The sequence below is a fragment of the Marmota flaviventris genome, chromosome 1 (genome assembly GCF_047511675.1).
Source record: "Marmota flaviventris isolate mMarFla1 chromosome 1, mMarFla1.hap1, whole genome shotgun sequence".
Classification (NCBI taxonomy): domain Eukaryota; kingdom Metazoa; phylum Chordata; class Mammalia; order Rodentia; family Sciuridae; genus Marmota; species Marmota flaviventris.
In genome coordinates this window covers 170,681,236-170,701,529 of record NC_092498.1, presented here as the reverse complement: position 1 = coordinate 170,701,529, position 20,294 = coordinate 170,681,236, and the positions used below count along the sequence as shown (strand labels likewise).

The following is a 20,294-nucleotide window of genomic DNA, read 5'->3' as shown; positions in this document are numbered from 1 at the left end:
GGGTTCGATCCTCAGCACCACATACAAAGGTGTTGTGTCCGCCGAAAACTAAAAATAAATATTTAAAAAAAAATTCTCTCTTCTCTCTCTCTCTCAAAAAAAAAAAAGAAAGAAAAAGAAAGAAAGAAATGATATGGCTTAGGTTATTATTTGGCTGAAGTATTTAATTGCTAATTCTCTCTTCCTCTGATGCTGTGCCTAGAAATATTCATACTAGTGGTGGTTCTGTCAGCCTGCTCACTAATAAAGTCCTTCCACTATTATGAACATTAAACACGAGCAAAAAAAAAAAAAAAAAAACCTTTGTTGTTTTTGAACCACTGAGATGGAGGGATTGTTTGTTACCAAGCATAACCTATTCTTGTTCTGACTGACACCGTTACTAGCTGTAACATCAAATATATTTTGTCAGTGTTTCATATACTTTCATATTTGAAGGCTAGAAATTGTTTAGAATGTTGGTTTCAGATTCAGTGCACTGGCATATAGTAGAATAATTGGTATTAGAAGCTGGTTAACACACTAGATAAAAGCAGCCTCTAGAATCAAAATGCCAGGTTTGTATCCTTTTTTAACTCTTCAAGCCACAATTTAGTTATCTAAAAATGTGGGTTGAGGCCAACATAGGCAACTCAGGAAGACCCTATCTCAAAATAAAATATTAAAAAGTCTGGGTTTGTAGCTCCATGGCAAAGCACCCATGGGTTCAATCCCTAGTAATGCAACAAAACAAAATTAAAATATAGGTTGTACTTGGCAACCTACCTCATCAGATTATTACAAGAATTAACTGAGATGATACCAGTAAATAGTTTTGCATAAGTATTTTCATTAAGTGGTAGTGGTGGTAGAGATATCCATAGTCATATTAAAAACAAGTCTTTCCCAGGAAAAACCACACTTTGATGGGACCCAAAAATCTTGAGAGAATTTGAAGAGGTTTGGAGATAAGCTAAGCCAGCATCTCTCCAGACTCTGTGTATCTTTGCCAGGGAGCAGGCTCGGTGCTCACCCAGCATTCCAGTGTCAAACAGTCCAACCACCGAACCTCCCTTATGCTGAGCTGACCTATGACTTCTCTGCACAGATACTAGCTCTCTTTCCAGAGTGATAAGTTGAATCATTACTTTATTCTTTTGCATGATGCCCCTTTAATTTTTTCTTTTTTTTTAATACCAAAGATTGAGCCCAAGGTGCTTAACCACTGAACAACCCCCTCCTTTAAATTGTTAATAGCACTTCTGAGTCATTCCATTTTCCCCTCCAGTCTCCTGTTTTCTCTCCGCCCTCAAGTCCACATAGTCCTGGTCCTGGCATAGTCCTGATCACCTTCCTTGGAGCACTCTGAGGTCTATCAAACTGGGATTTTCTAAGTTGAACTAAATAATCCAGGTGCAATCCAAACAGTTAGGACAAGTCAGACTGTGGACCAGGACACTGTGTATATTAGTGTACACTCAAGGTTTTAGTTCCCATCCCTTGCTCATGCCTTACCCTTGGCTTTGGCCACCTTTCTCCTGGCTATTGCTGTAGCCTTATAAGCAGCCTCCCTGCATCCACATGTGCTTTTCACCACAACCCCTACACATTCCCCAGGGGGCAGCCAAAGTGGCCTTTCTAAGCACAGAACTAGCTCTGACACCCCCATGTGAAAATGAGTTAGTCAGCTTTTTTGCTGCTGTGACTTCAAGACCTGACCAGCACAATTGTAGAGGAGGAAGAGTTTATTTGAGGACTCACCATTTCAGAGGTCATAGAGATCAGGCTCCTTGCTGGGGGGCTCCAGGTGAAACTAAACATCACAGCAGAAGAGTGTAGCAGAGGGAGGTGGCTCACATGATCAGGAAACAGAGAGAGACTCCACTCTCCAGTTACAAATAGAGACCCCAAAGCCATGCCCCCAATGCCACCTCCTCCAGCCACACCCATCTGCCTCCAGTCACCACTCAGTTAATTCCATCAAGGGATCAACTCACTGGTTGGATTAAGGCTCTCATAACCCAATCGTTTCTCCTCTGAACCTTCTCACATTGTCTCAAACATGAGCTTTTGAGGGACACCTCACATCCAAACCACAGCAAAAATCTTTCAATGGGTTCCCATTACTTATAGGATAAAGACCAAAAACTTTTCATTGGCCCGCAAGGCTGGAGTGGCTTGGCTCGTGTTACTGGTCCAGCCTTATTTTGCACCATTTTCTGTCTGGAGATTTACATATTAGCACACTTAGCCTCCTTTCCTTTTCTCAAACCTGCCTACCTTTTCCCACTGTTCCACCATTCTAGAACGCCTCCCCCGGCTCCACCATTTTGTCTCTTCCTGTTCATCCATTAGATTTCCTCCCAAGCATCACTTCCTGTAGGGAACCCTTGAGTTCCTGTGTTCTCTCTGCACACTGGACTCCCTAGCATTTGTACATCATTGTGTGATTACCTGATGGATGTTTGCCCCACTCTCCACACGAGAAGCATTAAGAGGATAGGAACTCTGTTTTTTCCTTACCATTGCATTTTCTGCAAGAACCTGTCACAAAACAGGATCTTGGTAAATACTTGTGAAATCCATACTGGTATCTAAACCATTTTTCTTGACTATCAAGTTTATTCTGTCTCAATTCTGTCATGCAACCTATTCTTTCTGTCACTCAATGTCTTCCAAAAATTTGAAAAGTATACCCGCTGTACCCAGAGGCCCTGTATCACAGCTTAGATAGAGCACAGCTGAAGATGGAACTCTTTGGCCCTCCATTAAAAATCATCACTTTAAGGTGATCTGATTAATCTAAATTATTTTAATATGCAAACAATCCAGTGATAAGCATGTATTCGATGCATAAAAATTCATTCACTAGCATGTTATCCCTGAGATCTGATTCACACTCATGTGCAACTATCTCCCATCTCCGTTGTCCATGACAGACATGGCTGGTGGACCACAATCCTCTTGACCACTGAGTGTCCATGTAAACTTAAATTCCTTCTTAATAATGCACTCCAGGCTGTGCTCCCAGTCAGAATCAGCATATGATGTATAACTCATTGGTCTTCTTAAGATTTTCATTATCCACTTAACCAGAAAGGTTTTCAACAATCTGTTCCTATCCTTACCTGATACTCCCTAACCCTGGAGTTATTCTGCGACCATCTCCGACTCTAAAAGGCAGCTTCCCTCTTCTGCGAATCATTCCTGACTGCAGTGAGATTGGGGACCGTTCCTTGTACACAACCCTGACTCATGCCCCCACTTCAACTGATGAAAATCTTACATCAAATGACAACCATGGTACAAGTTTTAATTAAATAGCAATGATTTCTGCCTATAGCCATGGCAGACTCGGTTGTTTAACAATGAACTTCCCTCTGAGAACATCCAGAAAAGCCAGAGAAAACATGAACAGCATTGGATTGATGCCATTGGAGAGTTTCCAAGGCCCTGAGGAATTATGGGGCTTTGATCCAAGAGAAGGAAAGCCAGGGGAGGTAGCCGTGCCCATCATGCCACTGAGCTCAAGAAAAATGCCACTTCAGAAAGCAGCAGCTGAGGGGCTCAAGGGCTGAGCAGTCTTTGACACCACTTGACCTTGGAGGACACAGATTGGAGGTCAGAGCCCATACAAAGAGGGCGCCATGGTGAGTTTCAAAATACTCCACCTCAGGTAAAAGAGTGAACCGGAAATAGACCATCTCTCTAGGGAATCGAAGACCCACTCTGGGTCATCCTAATGGACAACAGGGTGAGGGGACTCAGATCCCACCATGATTGCCAAAAGCATGGGGATCCCATCTGGAGGAAGAAAAGGCCACCTAGAGCAGCTGTACAGTCAAAATAGAGTAAGTGTAAGCCATTAATGGAATTTTTTATTTTTCTAGTAAACACATTAATTGCAAACAATGGGTAAAATAAACTTTAGAAACATTATTTCACTTAACACCAGCATATCCAAAATATCATCATTTCAATGGGTAATTGTTGGAAGAACTTTTCCTCCATCAACTTAGATTCAAGTGATCGGGGGGTCTGCGAATTAATTGGCTACAGAAAAATCAACAGAAGTAGTTCATGACATGTGCATTTAGGTGCATTCTGGAAAGAGCGGCTCTCCAAACAGCCATGGAAAAGCTCGATATGTCAGCTTCATAAGGGAAGGAGCAGAGGTCTTCAGTGAGACAGGACGGGACCTCCTGATAAGGCCTATTTACACAATTCCTTGGAATGTCCACACACTGATGGTCAGTTGTCCCTGAGCTGGAAACTTCCCAGGACACCTGAGACAAGGACAGGTAGCAGCTCAGAAAAGGTTCTGCTTTAGTCAGATAACAGACGCTCAGATGACATTGATTTCTGTATCTGCCGTTTGTTCTCAGCTTTCCAATGTAAAGCAGTCTCTACACCATTCTGGTGGTTTGTGGGTCCCTTCATAATTAAGGTTAATATTTCTAACGAGTTATTTTACATTTTTAAAATATTAAGTCCTTGAAGTCCAGTGTGCGTTTTACAGTTGCAAGCCATCTCAGCCCGCACTAACCCCAGTTCAGGTGCTCAGAAGCTCCTTGTGGCTGAAGGTGACCATGACTGTCATCCCAGGCAATAGAATAAAACATTGAAGAATACACTCATGACCTTGGGGTAGGAAAAGATTTCTTAATCAGGTCTTAAATTTCAAAGGAAAATATGGATAAATTAGACCATATTAAAATCAGGAAGAAATGAAAAGACACCACTCAACTCAAGGAAGTAAAGAGGTGTATCACAAAATAGAAGGAGATATTTGCATCACAAGAAGGACTCACATCCAGAATACAGAAGGAACCCAAAAGGATAAACAGCCAGGTAACTTAAGAGTCACTTCATGAAAGTATATATTCAAATGGCCAGTGAGCAGATGACAGTGTGCACAGATTCATTAGACATCACAGAAATGCAAATTAAAAATATACTGGAATTCCACTACATGCCTTCACAATGGCTAGGATATAAAATACCAATTTTGATGAGGACATAGACTAACTAACAACTGCTAGTACAATTAATGTGACTACTTTGGGAAACTGTTTAGGTGGCATCTATACAAGCTAAGCAGACCATATCCTTTTCTCCAACCACTACTCTCCTAGATGCATAACCCATAGATGGCTTCCAAAGTCATGTAAAAACTGTAAGGACCCACCTAAGACCCAGAATTGGAATTACGATTAGTTGATGTTGTTTTTTTGAGTTTTGATTTTTTTTTTTTTTTTTTTTTGCTTTGTTTGATACCAGCGATTGAACCCAGGGACTCTTAACCACTGAGCCACATCCCCAGCCCTTTTTATTTTACATTTTGAGACAGGGTCTTGTTAAATTGCTGAGATTGGCCTCAAACTTGCAATCCTCCTGCCTAAACCTCCCAAGTCACTGGGATTACAGGTGTGCACCACCATGCCCGGTAGTATTAAGATATTTTAAAGTAGGGCCGGGTGCAGTGGCACAAAATATAATCCCAGCAGCTCAGGAGGCTGAGGCAGGAGGATCACAAGTTTAAAGCCAGACTCAGCAACAGGGAGACCCTAAGCAACTCAGTAAGACCCTGTCTCTAAATAAAATAGGGCTAGGGGTGTGGCTCAGTGGTCAAGTGCCCCTGAGTTCAATGCCTGGTACCAAAAAAAAAAAGATATTTTAAAGTGAAAGCATTTGACCTACAGGAAACACAAAAAGAAATCTCATCCACACTTCCTTACCTGGCCAAAGAAGAACCTCCTAAAATATCATTGTTATTAATCTCCCCTTTGAGGGGAGATAACACAGCCTCCATAGCCCCATTCTAGAAGCGATCCATTTTCTTTTCGGTAGTAGAAGGGATGAGTGGCTTGTGTTCTATTTACTCAATGGAATACTACATGCACTCCAACACACGGATGATTTTCACAAATATAATATTCCAGAAAGAAGCTAGACGTCTGAGGAATATGTACTATAGGATTCCATTCCAATAAGTTCAATCACAGGCAAACGGATGTGGGGAGAGGAGAGCGTGACCATTAGGAGGAAGGAAAGTATCTGTCCTCTGACCCAGGTGGTGATTACTGTTCACCTTGGGGACATTCACTGAGTTATATATTTGTGCAGTTTTCTACGTGTTTGTTACACTTCAGTCAAAGAGTTTATTAGTGGTAATCATCAGTGAGATTCTTAGTCTGCCAGTTTGCTCTTTCTGATATTGCAAGATTTCTTTGTCTTTCTACCATTCTTACAATTCTTCCTGTAAGCTTTCCGTAGAATGAGGACCATATTTAAGTTGAATAGCAGCTGGAGTAATTCTGTGAATAATAACAATGATGATGGTAGCTTACTGACTAGGGAGAGTTACTGCCCTCCCTTGGCAAGCCCAATTTTGCTTACCAGACTGGTCCAACCCCTGTAATCTCAGTGGCTTAGTAGGCTGAGGCAGGAGGATAACGAGTTCAAAGCCAGCCTCAGCAAAATCGTGGTGCTGAGCAACTCAGTGAGACCCTGTCTCTAAATAAAATATAAAAAAAGGGCTGGGAATGTGGCTCAGTGGTGGAGTGCCTCGACGTCAATCCTCTGTACCAAAAAAAAATAATGGTTTAACCAACAAAAGAGTTCTGATTATTTCCTCCCAGAGTTTTAGAAATAGGATTTTACCGTCTATGTGTTTAAAGTCCGTTTATCACCCACATCAGTGTTCTATCACAATATTTTTCATTAACTGAAAAGTTACAATTAACATACCCTGCAACTGCTGGGAAATAAATCTAGTCAACTAAATATCCTGTCAACTTTCCCCCAGTTCTTTATTTTCTTGTGTAGCCAGCCAACACTGGGAAGAAATTAAATTGTCATTCACCTCACAGAGCCTACTTTTTAGCATATCATTTGTTTTATTTGACTACTGAACATAAAAGTATAACCAAACTTTGAAAAGAAAATGGAAATCAGTACATAAATATGGTATCTTATTATTCTGACACACTTAATGATGAAAATGATACCCTGTAGTTATTCTTTACAAAAGCCCAGAAAGCTAAATTAAAGCATTAAATTAAACTCCACCTACTCTTTCTGCAACATTAAGTTCCATCATTTCACAGAAAGGTCTAGATGATTTTATTTTGTATTCTAATTTTAAGGCAATTATCCTCTAGTTAAAGTTCAAAAAGGCGGCAAAGTTTTCTGCTCTTGATTTGCTAATGACTTAAAAGTTACAAAGTCCTTAACTCCAGTCATCTTCAAAAAAGTGTTACATAAAGCTGCTTGGGAACAAGTCTTTTTCTTTCTGTAATTTCAAATGACAATAACTACTAGCACTATTACACGTGGTAAATTTTACTGGGACCTGTGTGGCCGGGAGTGGGGTTTTTGTGTGTGTGTGTGTGTGGTTTTTTGTGGTTTTTTTGTGGGGAGTGGGGCAGTGTCTTGGAGCTTCCTGACGACACCGCTCATCTCTGCTCTTTGGATGAAAATTATTTTTCCTACATGAACTATCAAGGGGAAGAATTGAAATGGCCATGCTTATAGGGTTCAATGTTAAGAAATTGAATATGAAAAAGCTTTCACTTTATCCTGGCCTGACTTTGAATATTTAGGGGAAATTCTCAATTTGTAGCTGTAGCTAATGGCACGACAATGTCACACTTCTCTGTTTAACATTCAGCTTTGTTAATCAAGAAAACCAATGATTGGCTCTTTGCATGTTGATTAAATTGATTGCAGCTGTAGGCCTTGATAGCACTTTTTTTCCAAGAGTCTCTAATTAATCAGACAATGCTTGATTAGTCCTTTCTGTTTTGAGGAGATAAACTGACTTCCTTGAGAATTTTCACCCTAAAATGATTCTCCTCCAGTGAAAGGTAGAGGGTGAGTGAGTCACTGCCTGGTTTTCGGTGAGGCTGAGACCTTTTGTCCTCCAGCAGCTAGAAAAAATAAGGAAAAAAGAAAGATCCTTTGAAAAGCAAATTAAAACATAATATTAAGCTTCTTTTCACATACTCACAAGAATACATCTCTGAGATGAAAAAAGTCTGTGCTCCCTCCCTCTGAGCAAGCCTGGCTTTCCCCTCCATTGTAAGGCAGATTTCAACTTTCCCATGGTAACCATTCTTTGTCAAGTTATATTGTTTCTCCCCCCATCCCACCCCACCCCCTCCCCGGGCAGGGGAACTGGGGATTGAATGCAGGGGTGCTCTACCACTGAGCAACATTCCTAGCTTTTTTTAGTTTTTATTTTGAGAGCAGATCTTGCTAAATGGCTGAGGCTGGCCTTGAACCTGTGGTCCTCCTGACTCAGCCTCCCAAGTCATTGGGATTACAGGTGTGCACCCCTGCACACAGTTTAAGTTGTGTCATTCACTTGTCAGACTTGGCACCATAGAGTTCAGCTGGGGAACCAGATTCATGAACACGTCCCAGTGGTTCTGGAGGCTGAGGCAGGAGGATCGCAAGTTCAAAGCCAGCCTCAGCAAAAGCAAGGCACTAAGCAATTAAGTGAGACCCTGTCTCTAAATAAATACAAAACAGGGCTGGGGATGGGGCTCAGTGGTCATGTACTCCCAAGTTCAATCCCCAGTACCACCTCCCCACCACAAAAAAAAAGAAGAAAACTATTTTTCAGTCTTATCTATAGCATTAGATAAAGCAGTTTTAATTTATGTAAATAAAATCTTGACAATTTCCAGGAACATTACCAAAATTCTCAAAGATCCAGAATGTTCTGCTGTCATTGTTGGAGTTATATTTCCAGTGGGAGGGGGGCTGCTAGGAACAGCTTATATGAGCAAATTGGCATGAAGAAAAGAACCTGTTTTCTTCTTTCCTCCTCACTGTAAGAGGAATCAATCTAGCATCTATGTCCAGTAACCATTTATTACCCAAAATACTTGTTGCAGGTGTTTTGAAGATGTGTTTCAGAAGTCTTATTGCAGATCTCATTATTGGAATCTCTTGAAGAGAAAGACTCCACTCTTTAAAGAAAAAGAGAGTTTCTAAGGCTGGGAGTGTAGCTCAGTGGTAGGGCACTTTCCTAGTCAAAAAAAAAAAAGAATTGTCAGGGCAGAAAAAAAAATTTAGTGCAAAAACAAAATTCACCCAGGTTTCTTAGACACTCATCAGAATCTTTCTTTAGCAAATATATTTTATATACATATTTTTCTATATAAAAAGGATATGATTATATTGTTCTTCAATTCACTTTAAATTTTTACCAAATAGATCTTGGATCTTTCTGAATTTATACCTATCAACTGACTTACATTTTCCATCAGCTGCTGGAAGTTATTCCATTGTTTGGACATACCATGGTTTATTTATCCAGTTCTCTGAGATCGACATTTAGGTGATCTCCAGTTTTTTCGGTTACTGTAAATAGTGTTGTGATAAATATCCTTGTTCACATATTTGCCTAAGGTTGGGCTAGGAAGTGTGCATAATGAACTTCTAGCAGTAGAATTGCTGCTCAAAGGTCATTTTGATGGATATTACTGAATTGTTCACTGGTTTATACTTCTGCCCACAGTGTATGTAGCAGATCCTCTCCCTACCTTTCCCTCACCAAGTTTTATCAGTCTTTAGAACGTCTGCTAAGCTGCTAAGTCTCAGTGGTGTATAGTTACTTTAATTTACGTTTCTGTAGTTACATACAAGGTCAAGCTTTTTTGTGGTGGGAGAGAGAAATTTCTATTTCTTCTGACGCTGCCAATTCATATCTGAGCCTAATTTTGGGGTACCAGGCCTTATATTTATTTATCCTTACACATCCAACTCAGTATGGTGCACAGAGATACTGAGTAACCATTTAAATTCAACGTAATACATGGGACACACACAAATAATTTAAAATGTTTATTATTAGAGTATAAAATCCTTGAGGCATCACTAGAATGCTTCCCTTTCAAAGAATAATATAAATGAGATGTCTTCTCAGGAGATTTCTATACATTATGTAGGGAAGGAAAGACTCCTCTACTCTCTTAGGTTCTGGGACTGGAGCCTCTGAATCAAATTGACTAAAAACAGATTAGCAGGAGCAAAGAACTGAAGGTCCAAAAAAGGGCTAGATCCTCAAGCTTATATACCTTCTTAACAAAGACAGATCAACAGTGGAGTTACGATAAGGCAGAGGGAAATGGGGCTTAGGTTGGAGGCAGCAAATTGTGGGATAGTGATTAGCAAATGTTAGTAAGGTTTGTTTACACAGATTCGTTTAAGTGTCAAATCCCCATCTTAGGTGATAAGAATATTCTCTTCTCAATACAAAGAAAGCATCTTTGTCAGGAGAAATACATGCCCTGCTTCTAGGAAGGAAGTGGGAGGTTAGACAGCCCTTCCTGAGTCTACTGTACCTCATTTGCCTTCAGCTCAAAGTGATCAGTATGCTAAAGTGATGTATTTGGAGGTGGCATATTCTGTTCCCCTTGAAATACAACCTTATTTTGACACAATGGGAAACAGATATTGTCAAGGGGAAGGTTCTGTGTTTCTTGTATATATTTCCATACACCTATGTACTAAATTTCCAGAATAACACCACCATGCCTTGCCTATAACACAGCAACAAGCTCCTAACTAATCTTCAGGGCCCCTCTATTCCCCACCAATCCATTCTGCACCCACTTGCCACTGTGATCTTTGCAAAATGCAAGTCCACTATTGGTCTAGCTGAAAATCTTTCGATAGATCCCCAGGGCCTTCAGCACTCCTTAGTTTTCCATCCAAGCATCCTGCTTTCTTCAGCAACTGACTACAGTCTCATCATTTTGTGCTACGAGGAGTACCCCAAGCTCCCTCACAACTTCTACTATGGTGCATGCTGTTCTTTCTAGAATACTCTTCCATCTGTTCTCTTGTTGCCTCATTCTCATCCTTCAGTAATAACCCTTTTGTGACTTGCCTTCCCAAACTGTTCTCCCCATTGTACAAGGTTCCCTGGGCTCACCTCTAACCCATGCTTCACTCTCTATCCTTTCTAGTAAACTGGGACCGTGTCTTGCTCCTTTGTACCCAGCATAAAATTTGCAACACTACGGGAGTTCAATAAACATTTATTCAGCGTGAAATCATAAAATAGTGAAGCTGATAACAGAATAGAGAGAGAAGAAGTACACAGACTTCTTTGTTGTCAACTAGCTAGGCTGTGACTAGTTATATGTCACATTTGAACTTGACACCTGATGCCTGGATTTGTACCTCCAGGATTGAACACTCTGTCATAGCTACTGAGGCAACGTCTAGAAAATGGTCCTAAAGTGCCACGACATTAATATTTTCTTAACCTGAGGGAAAATACTGCCAAGCCAGGAAGACATTCAGTTCTAGAGAGAATGTACAAACTATATTTAAATGAGTATAAAGAAGTTAATGCTTTTGAGATTTCTTGGAGCACTGAGCACTTGGCAGGAGAGGGATCATCTCCATTTTATGGATTTCCTGACAAAAGATACGAGCAAATGAAGAAAGAAAAATTATTTCCCATCTGTATGCGTGCTTGCTACATGTCTCCAAATAAGCCTGGATTGAGGTGAGAGGAAAATACAGTATTTGTTTATGCTTTGCTTTTGCTTTTGCTTTTGAAAGAGATGAGATCCTACTCCAGATGTTTCTGTAATGTAATCATCCCCTGGGGAGCACTTTGGGGAGTGGGAGGAGGAGAAATGTCTGGCAAACACAATGCTCACCTCATCCTCAGCTAGTTTGCCTTTTCAAGGTTCTGTGATTCCTCCCATCCCTCTCTTCTCACCTGAACCCTACAAGGTCTTCCTCAGAGAACTCCTGGGTTTTCAGTGGTTTTGCTCCCATTTGAATGCCTTAGCCTTCCTATGAACAGCCATCTATTTGTTCATTCATTCATTCATTCATTGAGAATCTAGTGTTTGTGAAGAAGATTGACAGGACGGCCTTCCCTACGGAGCCTAGAGTCGCAGAGGATGGGGGTAGACGTGACTCAGTCCCTCAGCCGGGAGGAGGATTACACAGTGAGATGTCCTTTTGGAAGTCACCAGGGAATCTGTCCAGACATCTTCTCCCCGCCCCTTTGGATCCACCCTCCTCCTTCTCCATCCTTCTCCCAGAGAGGCTGATGGACATGAATATGTCATCCCTTGCCCTTGGACTCCTGATGGGGCTCAGTCATTGGAAACGAGAGGGCAGAGATGCCCAGGACACCCTTCCCCAGCTCCCCCACCCCTGTGGGACCAGCTCAGGCTCACTGAAAATGCAGGACTGCGGCCACAGCTCCCTCCCAGGAGGCCCCCTCTCCATGCCTTTTGCTGTCTGGGTTTGGGTCCCTTCCTTATTCCTTAAGGTAAGGCTTAGGAGTGACATCAGTCCTGGAGTTATGCGCTGTCCCTTTTGGTTCCCCTATACCTGCCCTCATGTCTGTAAGGAGTCCTGTCTTAAATTTGCCTCAAATCATCCTGATTTGAATATGCCAGGCTTTTCCTGATGTCAAGTGACAGAGAACTTGTGGTAGATTCAGGACACGAGGAAGACGCCTTTGAAGTGGAATTTGAGCTGAAAGCTGAAGACCAAAGGACAGAGGAAACTAGACCCCTGTGAGAAGGGGGCCAAGGTTGTGTCTCTCTCTGAAGCTTGAGGGCTGAATGTTAGTGACAGAGAAAGGGGCAGAAACCCAGTGGGCAGAGATGGAGGAACCGGCTGTGCAAGGCTTTAAGTCAGTGCAGTGATCTAGGATTTGACCCTAAAATTGTAAGTGAATTTTGAAAAGCTCACTCTGGATTGGATTAAGGGAGTCCAGAATGAGGAGAAACCAAGGAAGAGATCCTGGAAGAATAGACAAAGATGGTGGGTTTGGAGATAATGCCAGCATATTCAAGAGCTCTGGCTAAGGCTTAGTAATGGATACCTAAGTATTTCTAGCACATCTTCACATAGACAAACTCCCAAGACCTCAGAGTCCTTGTGCTACACTGAACCCCTGCGTCATCCACATTGTCCCAGTTTCCCTGATCATTCAGTGGGGTCTATACTGTTTTATGACCCAGAGTCCAGATTTCAAGGTACCCCATTCTGTCTTCAAACTGGCTTCCTTCATGTGACAGGAAGTGTGATCAGGAGCGACTCCTGAGTTTCATTTCTTTTGGCCTTCATCTCCATTGTAGGACTGTCTTCTTTTCAGATCTAGTTTGAGAAAGTCCTGGGAAGGGTAATGATTGGCCAAGGTTAGGTGGGGTGTCCGCCTCTGGACTAATGAACTGATGGGCAGGAATTTTCCTAAGAATCTTGAGAATTTTCTACTTCGTAGTTCCTTCTTAAGGTCAGGGGTCATTGCACCCAGCCCGTGGGCAGATGCCGCCCAGTGCCTGTTTTGGTGAATGAAGTTTCATAGGAACCCAGCCATGTCCATTCATAAATTTGTTTATGGCTACTTTCTCACTACTACAGTGAAGTTGAATAATTGCAACAGAACTTGTTGCTCATGAGGCCTAATACACACACTTACAGATGTCTGATGCTTTGTAGAAAAACTTGACAGGTCATGGATCACACTACTTGACACATATGATGTTCCAGGGTGCACAAGTTCTTCCTCTGGGATTCAGAAGTCCATAGGTTGGCTTCAGACACTCCCTGACCTCCTGAAATTGGAAGTAAATGAGCATTTTCTTAGGGAAAAGTTTTCACCAGTTTTTTAAAAGATTCTATTTGGGGCACCGTGGCACACACCTGTAATCCCAGCTGCTGGGGAGGCTGAAACAGGAGTTCAAAGCCAGTCTCAGCAACCTAGTGAGGCCCTTAGCAACTCAGCAAAACCTTGTTTCTAAAAAAAAAATATAAAAAGGGCTGAGGATGTGGCTCAGTGGTTAAGCGTCCCTGGGTTCAACCCCTGGCGCACACACACACACACACACACACACACAAAGATTCTGTGACTTTTCCCCACAAGTGAGTTTTTTGTTGTTGTTTTTCTCTATTTGTTTGTTTGTTTGTTTTGAGATAGGGTCTCACTAAGTTGCCAAGGCTGGTCTTGAACTTGCAGTTCTGCCTTAGGCTGCAGAGTAGCTGGGATTACAAATACGCGCCACCTTGCCTGGATGAAACGAGTATCATTGAGTGTTGGATAAACATTACTGCAAATTGCTAAATTTCTAACAAAAGATCCTCTGTGAAAAGTACTTCACTGGGCCAGTTCGTCTGACCAACAGCTTTATGAGAACAGGTGGCGCAAGACTGTAAATGAGAGCAATATAACAGTTATTGTCATGTTTTACATGTCTGAAATAAGCACTTCCCCAAATAATCATTTAAATGTACACAAGATCATAGGTAGCTGCCTCGCAAGGGAAGTCCATCAGGGCAGACGGTGGCCAGCGAATACAGCCCATGGCCTATTGTTATATTGTTATTTTCTGTTGGCTCAAGTGCTTCTTCCATCAGACCATGACTCTTTGAGGACAGGAACCAAAAATAATTGCTCTCACAATTCCCAGGGCCTGGCACACAGGAGTTCAGCAAATGATAACCATATATATAAGAAGGGATGGTTGAGCTACTTGTTGTGGTAGAGTGTTTTGTATCCATGCCTACGTGTGTGTTTATAGGGAACACGTTAATAAAAGAAATGCATGTAAAAATGGTCTTGTAAACAAAATCTTATTTAGACGAAGGCACTAGAGCCAGAATCTCTTTTAGCTGAGGATGCTCTCTTCCCTCTTAAAAATATCCCATCCAGCTCACTCAGGTCATGTTCACTGTCTGCATGCAAATTGAATGGAAATCATGTGGTATTCCTTTTGGGCTAAGATGTTAATATTAGATCAAGTCTGGCTGTTGTGAAAATTCACAAGATGGTTTTAATTCTTCATCTGCACTGGGTTTCTGTATGTGGTATTTAAAACAAATCCATTGACTTGATTCTCAAAGGACACCCCTCTTCTGGTGACAGTCCTCAGGCTGCACAGGTGTGCCTAGGAGCTGTCTCTCCAGTCTGAAGACAGGTCTGCCTGGGTTCTCAAGAGCTAGGAGGAAGTGGAAGCTCTGGTGCATGTTCAGAGGGCAGGCCTGACTGAAAAGAATGTTTATCCATCAAAGGAGCAAAGGCCGGTTAGTGACAGGATGGAATCAGTCCAAGGCATGAAGGGATTATGGTCACAGTTGAGGAATTCAGAGTATCAGCTCCAAAGGGCGAGGCCCCTCCAAAAATGGCAGAACGCAGAGCAAGAACATGTTCTGGAAGGAACACAGGTAGCTGGGGAACAAAAGCTAAGGAAGTGGTTCTGAACTAAAACTAGGGCAGGCACATACATTGTGATTAAACCTAAGCCGGAACTCCCCAGTCATTGGAAAGGAATGGAGGTTCAGTGGAGCTGATCGAGGGTCAGGACCATGGGTTAGCATTAAACAATACATGAGGAAGTATAAAGTCATAAGATGCAGGTGCTAGACCATGAACTGCTTATTAACAAGCCACCACAAATGGATGCTTTTGAAAAAAATGCAATTGCTAAGCATATGGAAAGTAATATCAAAAATTGCCACCAGGGTGGGAAAATGGTATAAGCTGGAATTGACCTTAAAGATAAAACTTCCAAGCATACAAATATAGATATGCTCAAGGTTATTCCATGCAGTGTTAATGACAGTAATTGAAAAGTCTTGAAAACATGCCCAAACATAAGAGAGTGGTGAAATATATGATGGTACATCCATTTGCTGGAATATTAGGCAGCTGTAAAAAAGAATAAAGATGCTTTCTGTGCAATGGTATGAAGTTATTTCCAGCACATATTGTAAGCTGAAACAACAAAAGTCTAAAGAGAATCACTGTGGTATGCTATCTGTTGTAAAAGAAAAGTGGGAACTTTTAAAATAGGCATCATATCTGCTTCTTTATTGCAAAATAAAACAGAAGGGCACTACCAGGAGTAATGAAGAGCAGACCTACAGAGGGACAGGTGGGATAGGTAGAAGTGATGAGGGGGTGGGAATCAGCAAGGAGTTCTGGGAGGATCGAACTCTCATCTGAACACACCTTCCTGGGTCATTTTGCCTCCTGAATTGTTCATGTTTTACATGCTCAATAGCAATTTTTAAATAATAGAAATCAGTAAGAATGGAGGAAAAAAACCTAAAGTGTAATACAAACAGAAGCAGATAGCTGTGTTTCAAATGGATATAAGCATACTGAGGAAAGGGGGGAAAGAGAAGCTACCCCAGTAAATTTTGAAAATAGTATTTTGACTAAAGAAAAAAAACTATAAACAAATAGAGAAGTCGAAAGGGAAGGTTTGAAGTGGGATTCGGTTTGTTTGCTTTATTTTTTATTATTGTTTTGCTGCTTAGCAATTCTGAAACGACTCCTGAGTGTGTTCTATAATGCAGAAAATAAGTAAATGCATTGATGGGAGCCAAGCTCCTCGCTATCAGAAAGGAGTTAAAAATATGGAGAACAGAAGGATGAATGTGAATGAAGAATATGGGGAAAGGAGAGAGAATGAGTGTGTGTGTTGGATCAGTACTGGAGGACTCAAGATGAGCACGTGGTCATAGAGAGGGGGCCACTGAGCTTGTTCTGCAGAAGATTAGATAAAAAGTACTTAACCCTCTTGCAGTAGCACCAAAGCAGCCACTAGACACTACAGAAGCAAACAGTCCCAGCAGTGTTCCTGTAAAACATGGTCTGGACACACTAAAATACAAATTTTACAGAATGTGTCCTAAAAATTGCATTTTTTTTATCATTTAAAAATGGAAAAACCATTCTTAGTTTCCAGACTATACAAAAACAGGCAGCAGACCAGTCTTGGCCGATGGACTGCAGTTTCTGACCCGTTGATTGATAGCAAACATGATAAATTGTGTAAGGTGGGGAATCTGGATAAAGAGGCTATACAAGAGTTCTTTATAGTCCTCTTGCGACTTTGCTATAAATCTGACATTATTTTTTAAATCACAAAAAGAACCCTATACCACCCACAACAACTGCTGAGAAGGAAATCATTTGCTTAAGGAGCAAACACCTTCCTTTATATAATATGAGCACCTCTCCCCCACTCTGTGGACCACGAGGAGGAGCTCCCTCTATTGCTGTGGAGGGTTCCTGTCTGTAGCTGGGGTTGTCACCAGATGACAGCATTATTTTCCCCTGTTCATCCCTGTTCTCTGTCACTCTTGGTGAGTGATGAGGTCACTGGGCTGGTAATTTATATATGACCTTGTGATTTTCTATAATCAAGAATTTTTTGGTCTGCTATAATTAAAATGAACTAAATAAAAGTTGCTTATCAGAAACTGACCCATTAGCTTGAAGTCTGTGACAAATCCATTCTGACTTCCTTAATGCATCATTAGAAATCAGTTACATAGCATGGTCACCTCACTCATTCCACCAGCCATAATCTAGCGACAGCTATGAACAGTGACTAGAAATCTCGTAAAATACTATGAGTAGGAGCTGAGTGAATTTTATATTAGAAATACCTTTTATTCTAGAAGAGTGAGTGTCCACTTTGTATCCCCGTGACCATTATTCCCCCAACAAGAACAACTTACAGGAGAAGAGGGTTATTTTGACCCACAGTTTCAAGCTCTTTGTCTCAGGTGAGCAAGAGCATCATGGCAGAAGGACCTGGCAGAGGAAAGCTCTCAGCCAGGAAGCTGAGAGAGAGCTTGGGTGCCAGAAGCCAGGGATAATATAATCCCCCCAGGATGACACTAATCCCCCAGTGTGTGTGTTGGGACACCCCCAGGGACTTACCGCCTCCAGCCATGCCCTACTTCCTACAGTTACCACTGTGGAGCAATCTCCTGATTAGGTCACGACTCTTGTAACCCAATCATTTCACCTCTGAACATCCGTGCACTGTCTCACACATGAGCTTTCCAGGGACACCTCACACCCAAACCATAAGAACTTGTAAGGAAACCTCTGTTGTATTAGCTGGTGATCATTCCACTTATCCTTTACTGGTTTAATTTCAACAAAACCAAATTCCCACCTTGGCTTACCATTGCAGGTAACCACACCCTGCTCTTCATTGAGAACAGAGATGGTGGTGGCCTCGCTGAAATTCTGATGCAAATTGATGGCAAATGTTTTCCATCCGTTTGTTTCCATTTAATTCTAAAGCAAACTCTGAAGTACTATTATTGTCTCCTTTACACAGATGAGGCTTAGATATCAAGTGACTCCACCCAGTTTTCACTTGATTGGAACTGGCCTTGGGAGTCAGTGCTCTTAGCTGTTGGTTAGGACAATAAGAAATACAGAAATTCAGAAAGGAGTCGCTGAGTCATGCAGACGTGCTTCTGTTGAGAAGGAAAGGGTAAACAGTGCACAGAGCTGGTCCCAAGGCCAGAGCTAGAATTCACAGTGGAAAGGCCTTCACATCCGCTGACTCGCTGACCTGCTCACTCACCTACAGAGCTCAGGAGCAAGTGGGGAAGTGAGGAGGCTTGAAGTCCAAGCACACACGACTCACGCCTTCTGGATGTCACCACCTTCAGTTGTACCCACCCAGGGGTCTACTAGAGGGAACAGGAGACTGGGAAGGAAGGAGGAAGGCTAGAGCCTGGGAAATGAAGTCGGAAGTTTGAGCAAAGGGACAGGGGATGCTGGAGGGCCTGCAGGAGTGGTTTTGTCCCATTCATAAGGAGAGACTGAAAAGCAGCCACTCAGGCTGACTGCCCTGTCCCCTTCTGTTGCCACCTGCTGCTCTAAAGCCCTGAGTGGATGCATATTAATCCCTAGGTCCTGGTGGCTCCATGACCACTCCAAGATAAGCTTCTGTTTTGAATGACATGGAGACAGTTGTCACTATAATGCATGGCATGTGATTCTATCAGGCTTTCTTACGCTGCTGCATTTCTTCCTTTTTTTTTTTTTTTTTTTTTTTTTTGGTACCAGGGATTGAACCCAGGGGTGCCTAACCCTTGAGCCACATCCCCTGCACTTTTTATATTTTATTTAGAGACAGAGTCTCACTGAGTTGCTTAGGACCTTGCTAAGTTGCTGAGGCTGGCTCTGAACTCGTGATCCTCCTACGACACTGGTATTACAATGCACCACCACACCCAGTACCCTGTTGCATTTCTTCCAAATTTTTAAAATAAATTTTTTTGGGAGGGGTACTGGAGATTAAACCCAGGGGCACTTAACCACTGAGCCACATCTGCAGCCCTTTTTTTTATATATATTTTAAGACACAGTCTCACTAAGCTGCTTAGGGTCTCCCTAAGTCACTGAGGCTGCACTTGGCTTACCATTGCAGGTAAAACCACACCCTGCTCTTCATTGAGAATAGAGAAGGTGGTGGCCTCACTGAAATTCTGATGCAAATCAATGGCAAATGTTTTTCATCCATTTTTTTTTTTTTTTTTTTGTGGATCCTCCTGCCTCAACCTCCCAGCCACTGAAATTACAGGCATATGCTACCAGTAATTTTCTAATGTGAGGGGGACAAAAAGTGCTACAGTTTAATAGCAATAATAATAAACTTTTGAGAGGACTAGTCACCATTTAATTCAATTATTTATATAACAGTTGATCAGTAAGGTAATTGACTCCATATTAACCAATATACAAAGTTGAATATTAATATCTAGACATCTTGTCTTTTGGATATAAGAAGGATGGGGGGAAATGTTTCTTTGTGGAAGCCCCCAGGGAATTGGAAATCCAGGAGAAAAGTAAAATCCATGTAGAATTTGGTCACCCATGACGCATGGCATGTGATTTTTATCACACGGAATTCTGGACGTGTTTTTCATTCACTTTCCTTTCTTTTTAGGGACTGGTTAAACATGCTGAGCCCACCGATTGTTCCTCCCAGTCAACAGCCGACCGAGCCGCATCCAGACTCCTCTGGAAGCTTCAGCGCTCAAGGTGGGAATATGAAAAACACTATGCATAAAAAAATAAAAACAATGTATTACGAATAGAGAAAGTCTGTCACTTTGAGATGCCACTGTTTTCGTTAAGTGCTGTTTATTATGCTCACACACCGAAAATGAGGTGATGCTGTTCCTAATTTTTTTAGATTATTTGTTTTATATATATATATATATAGTTGTAGATGGATACAATATCTTTCTTTATTTATTTTATTTGATGCTGAGACTTGAACCCAGTGCCTCCCACATGCTAGGCAAGCACTCTGCCACTGAGCTCCAGCCCCAGCCCAGATTTTTTAATAGCGGAGAGAGAAATTGTCCCTGTCCTTCTAAAGGTTAATCCTAGGGGAAAATCCAGCTTAGGGCTTAAGAGCATGGTTTGGTATCAAACTGACCATCTGAATCTCACTTCTGCCAATTCTCACTGCGTGATCTTTATGAATGTCAGTCACCAC

The 20,294-nt window shown here is 41.7% G+C and overlaps 1 protein-coding gene across 3 annotated transcripts in view; it reads left to right on the top strand.

Annotated features, from left to right (window-relative positions):
• Positions 1-20,294, top strand: part of Cfap20dc (CFAP20 domain containing) — a 224,492-nt gene that overhangs the window by 191,003 nt on the left and 13,195 nt on the right. For all 3 annotated transcript variants that reach the window (XM_071609232.1, XM_071609235.1, XM_071609231.1), the window contains one exon: positions 19,737-19,831. In XM_071609232.1, the coding sequence (XP_071465333.1) occupies positions 19,737-19,831 (95 nt within the window). The remainder of the gene's footprint in view (positions 1-19,736; positions 19,832-20,294) is intronic.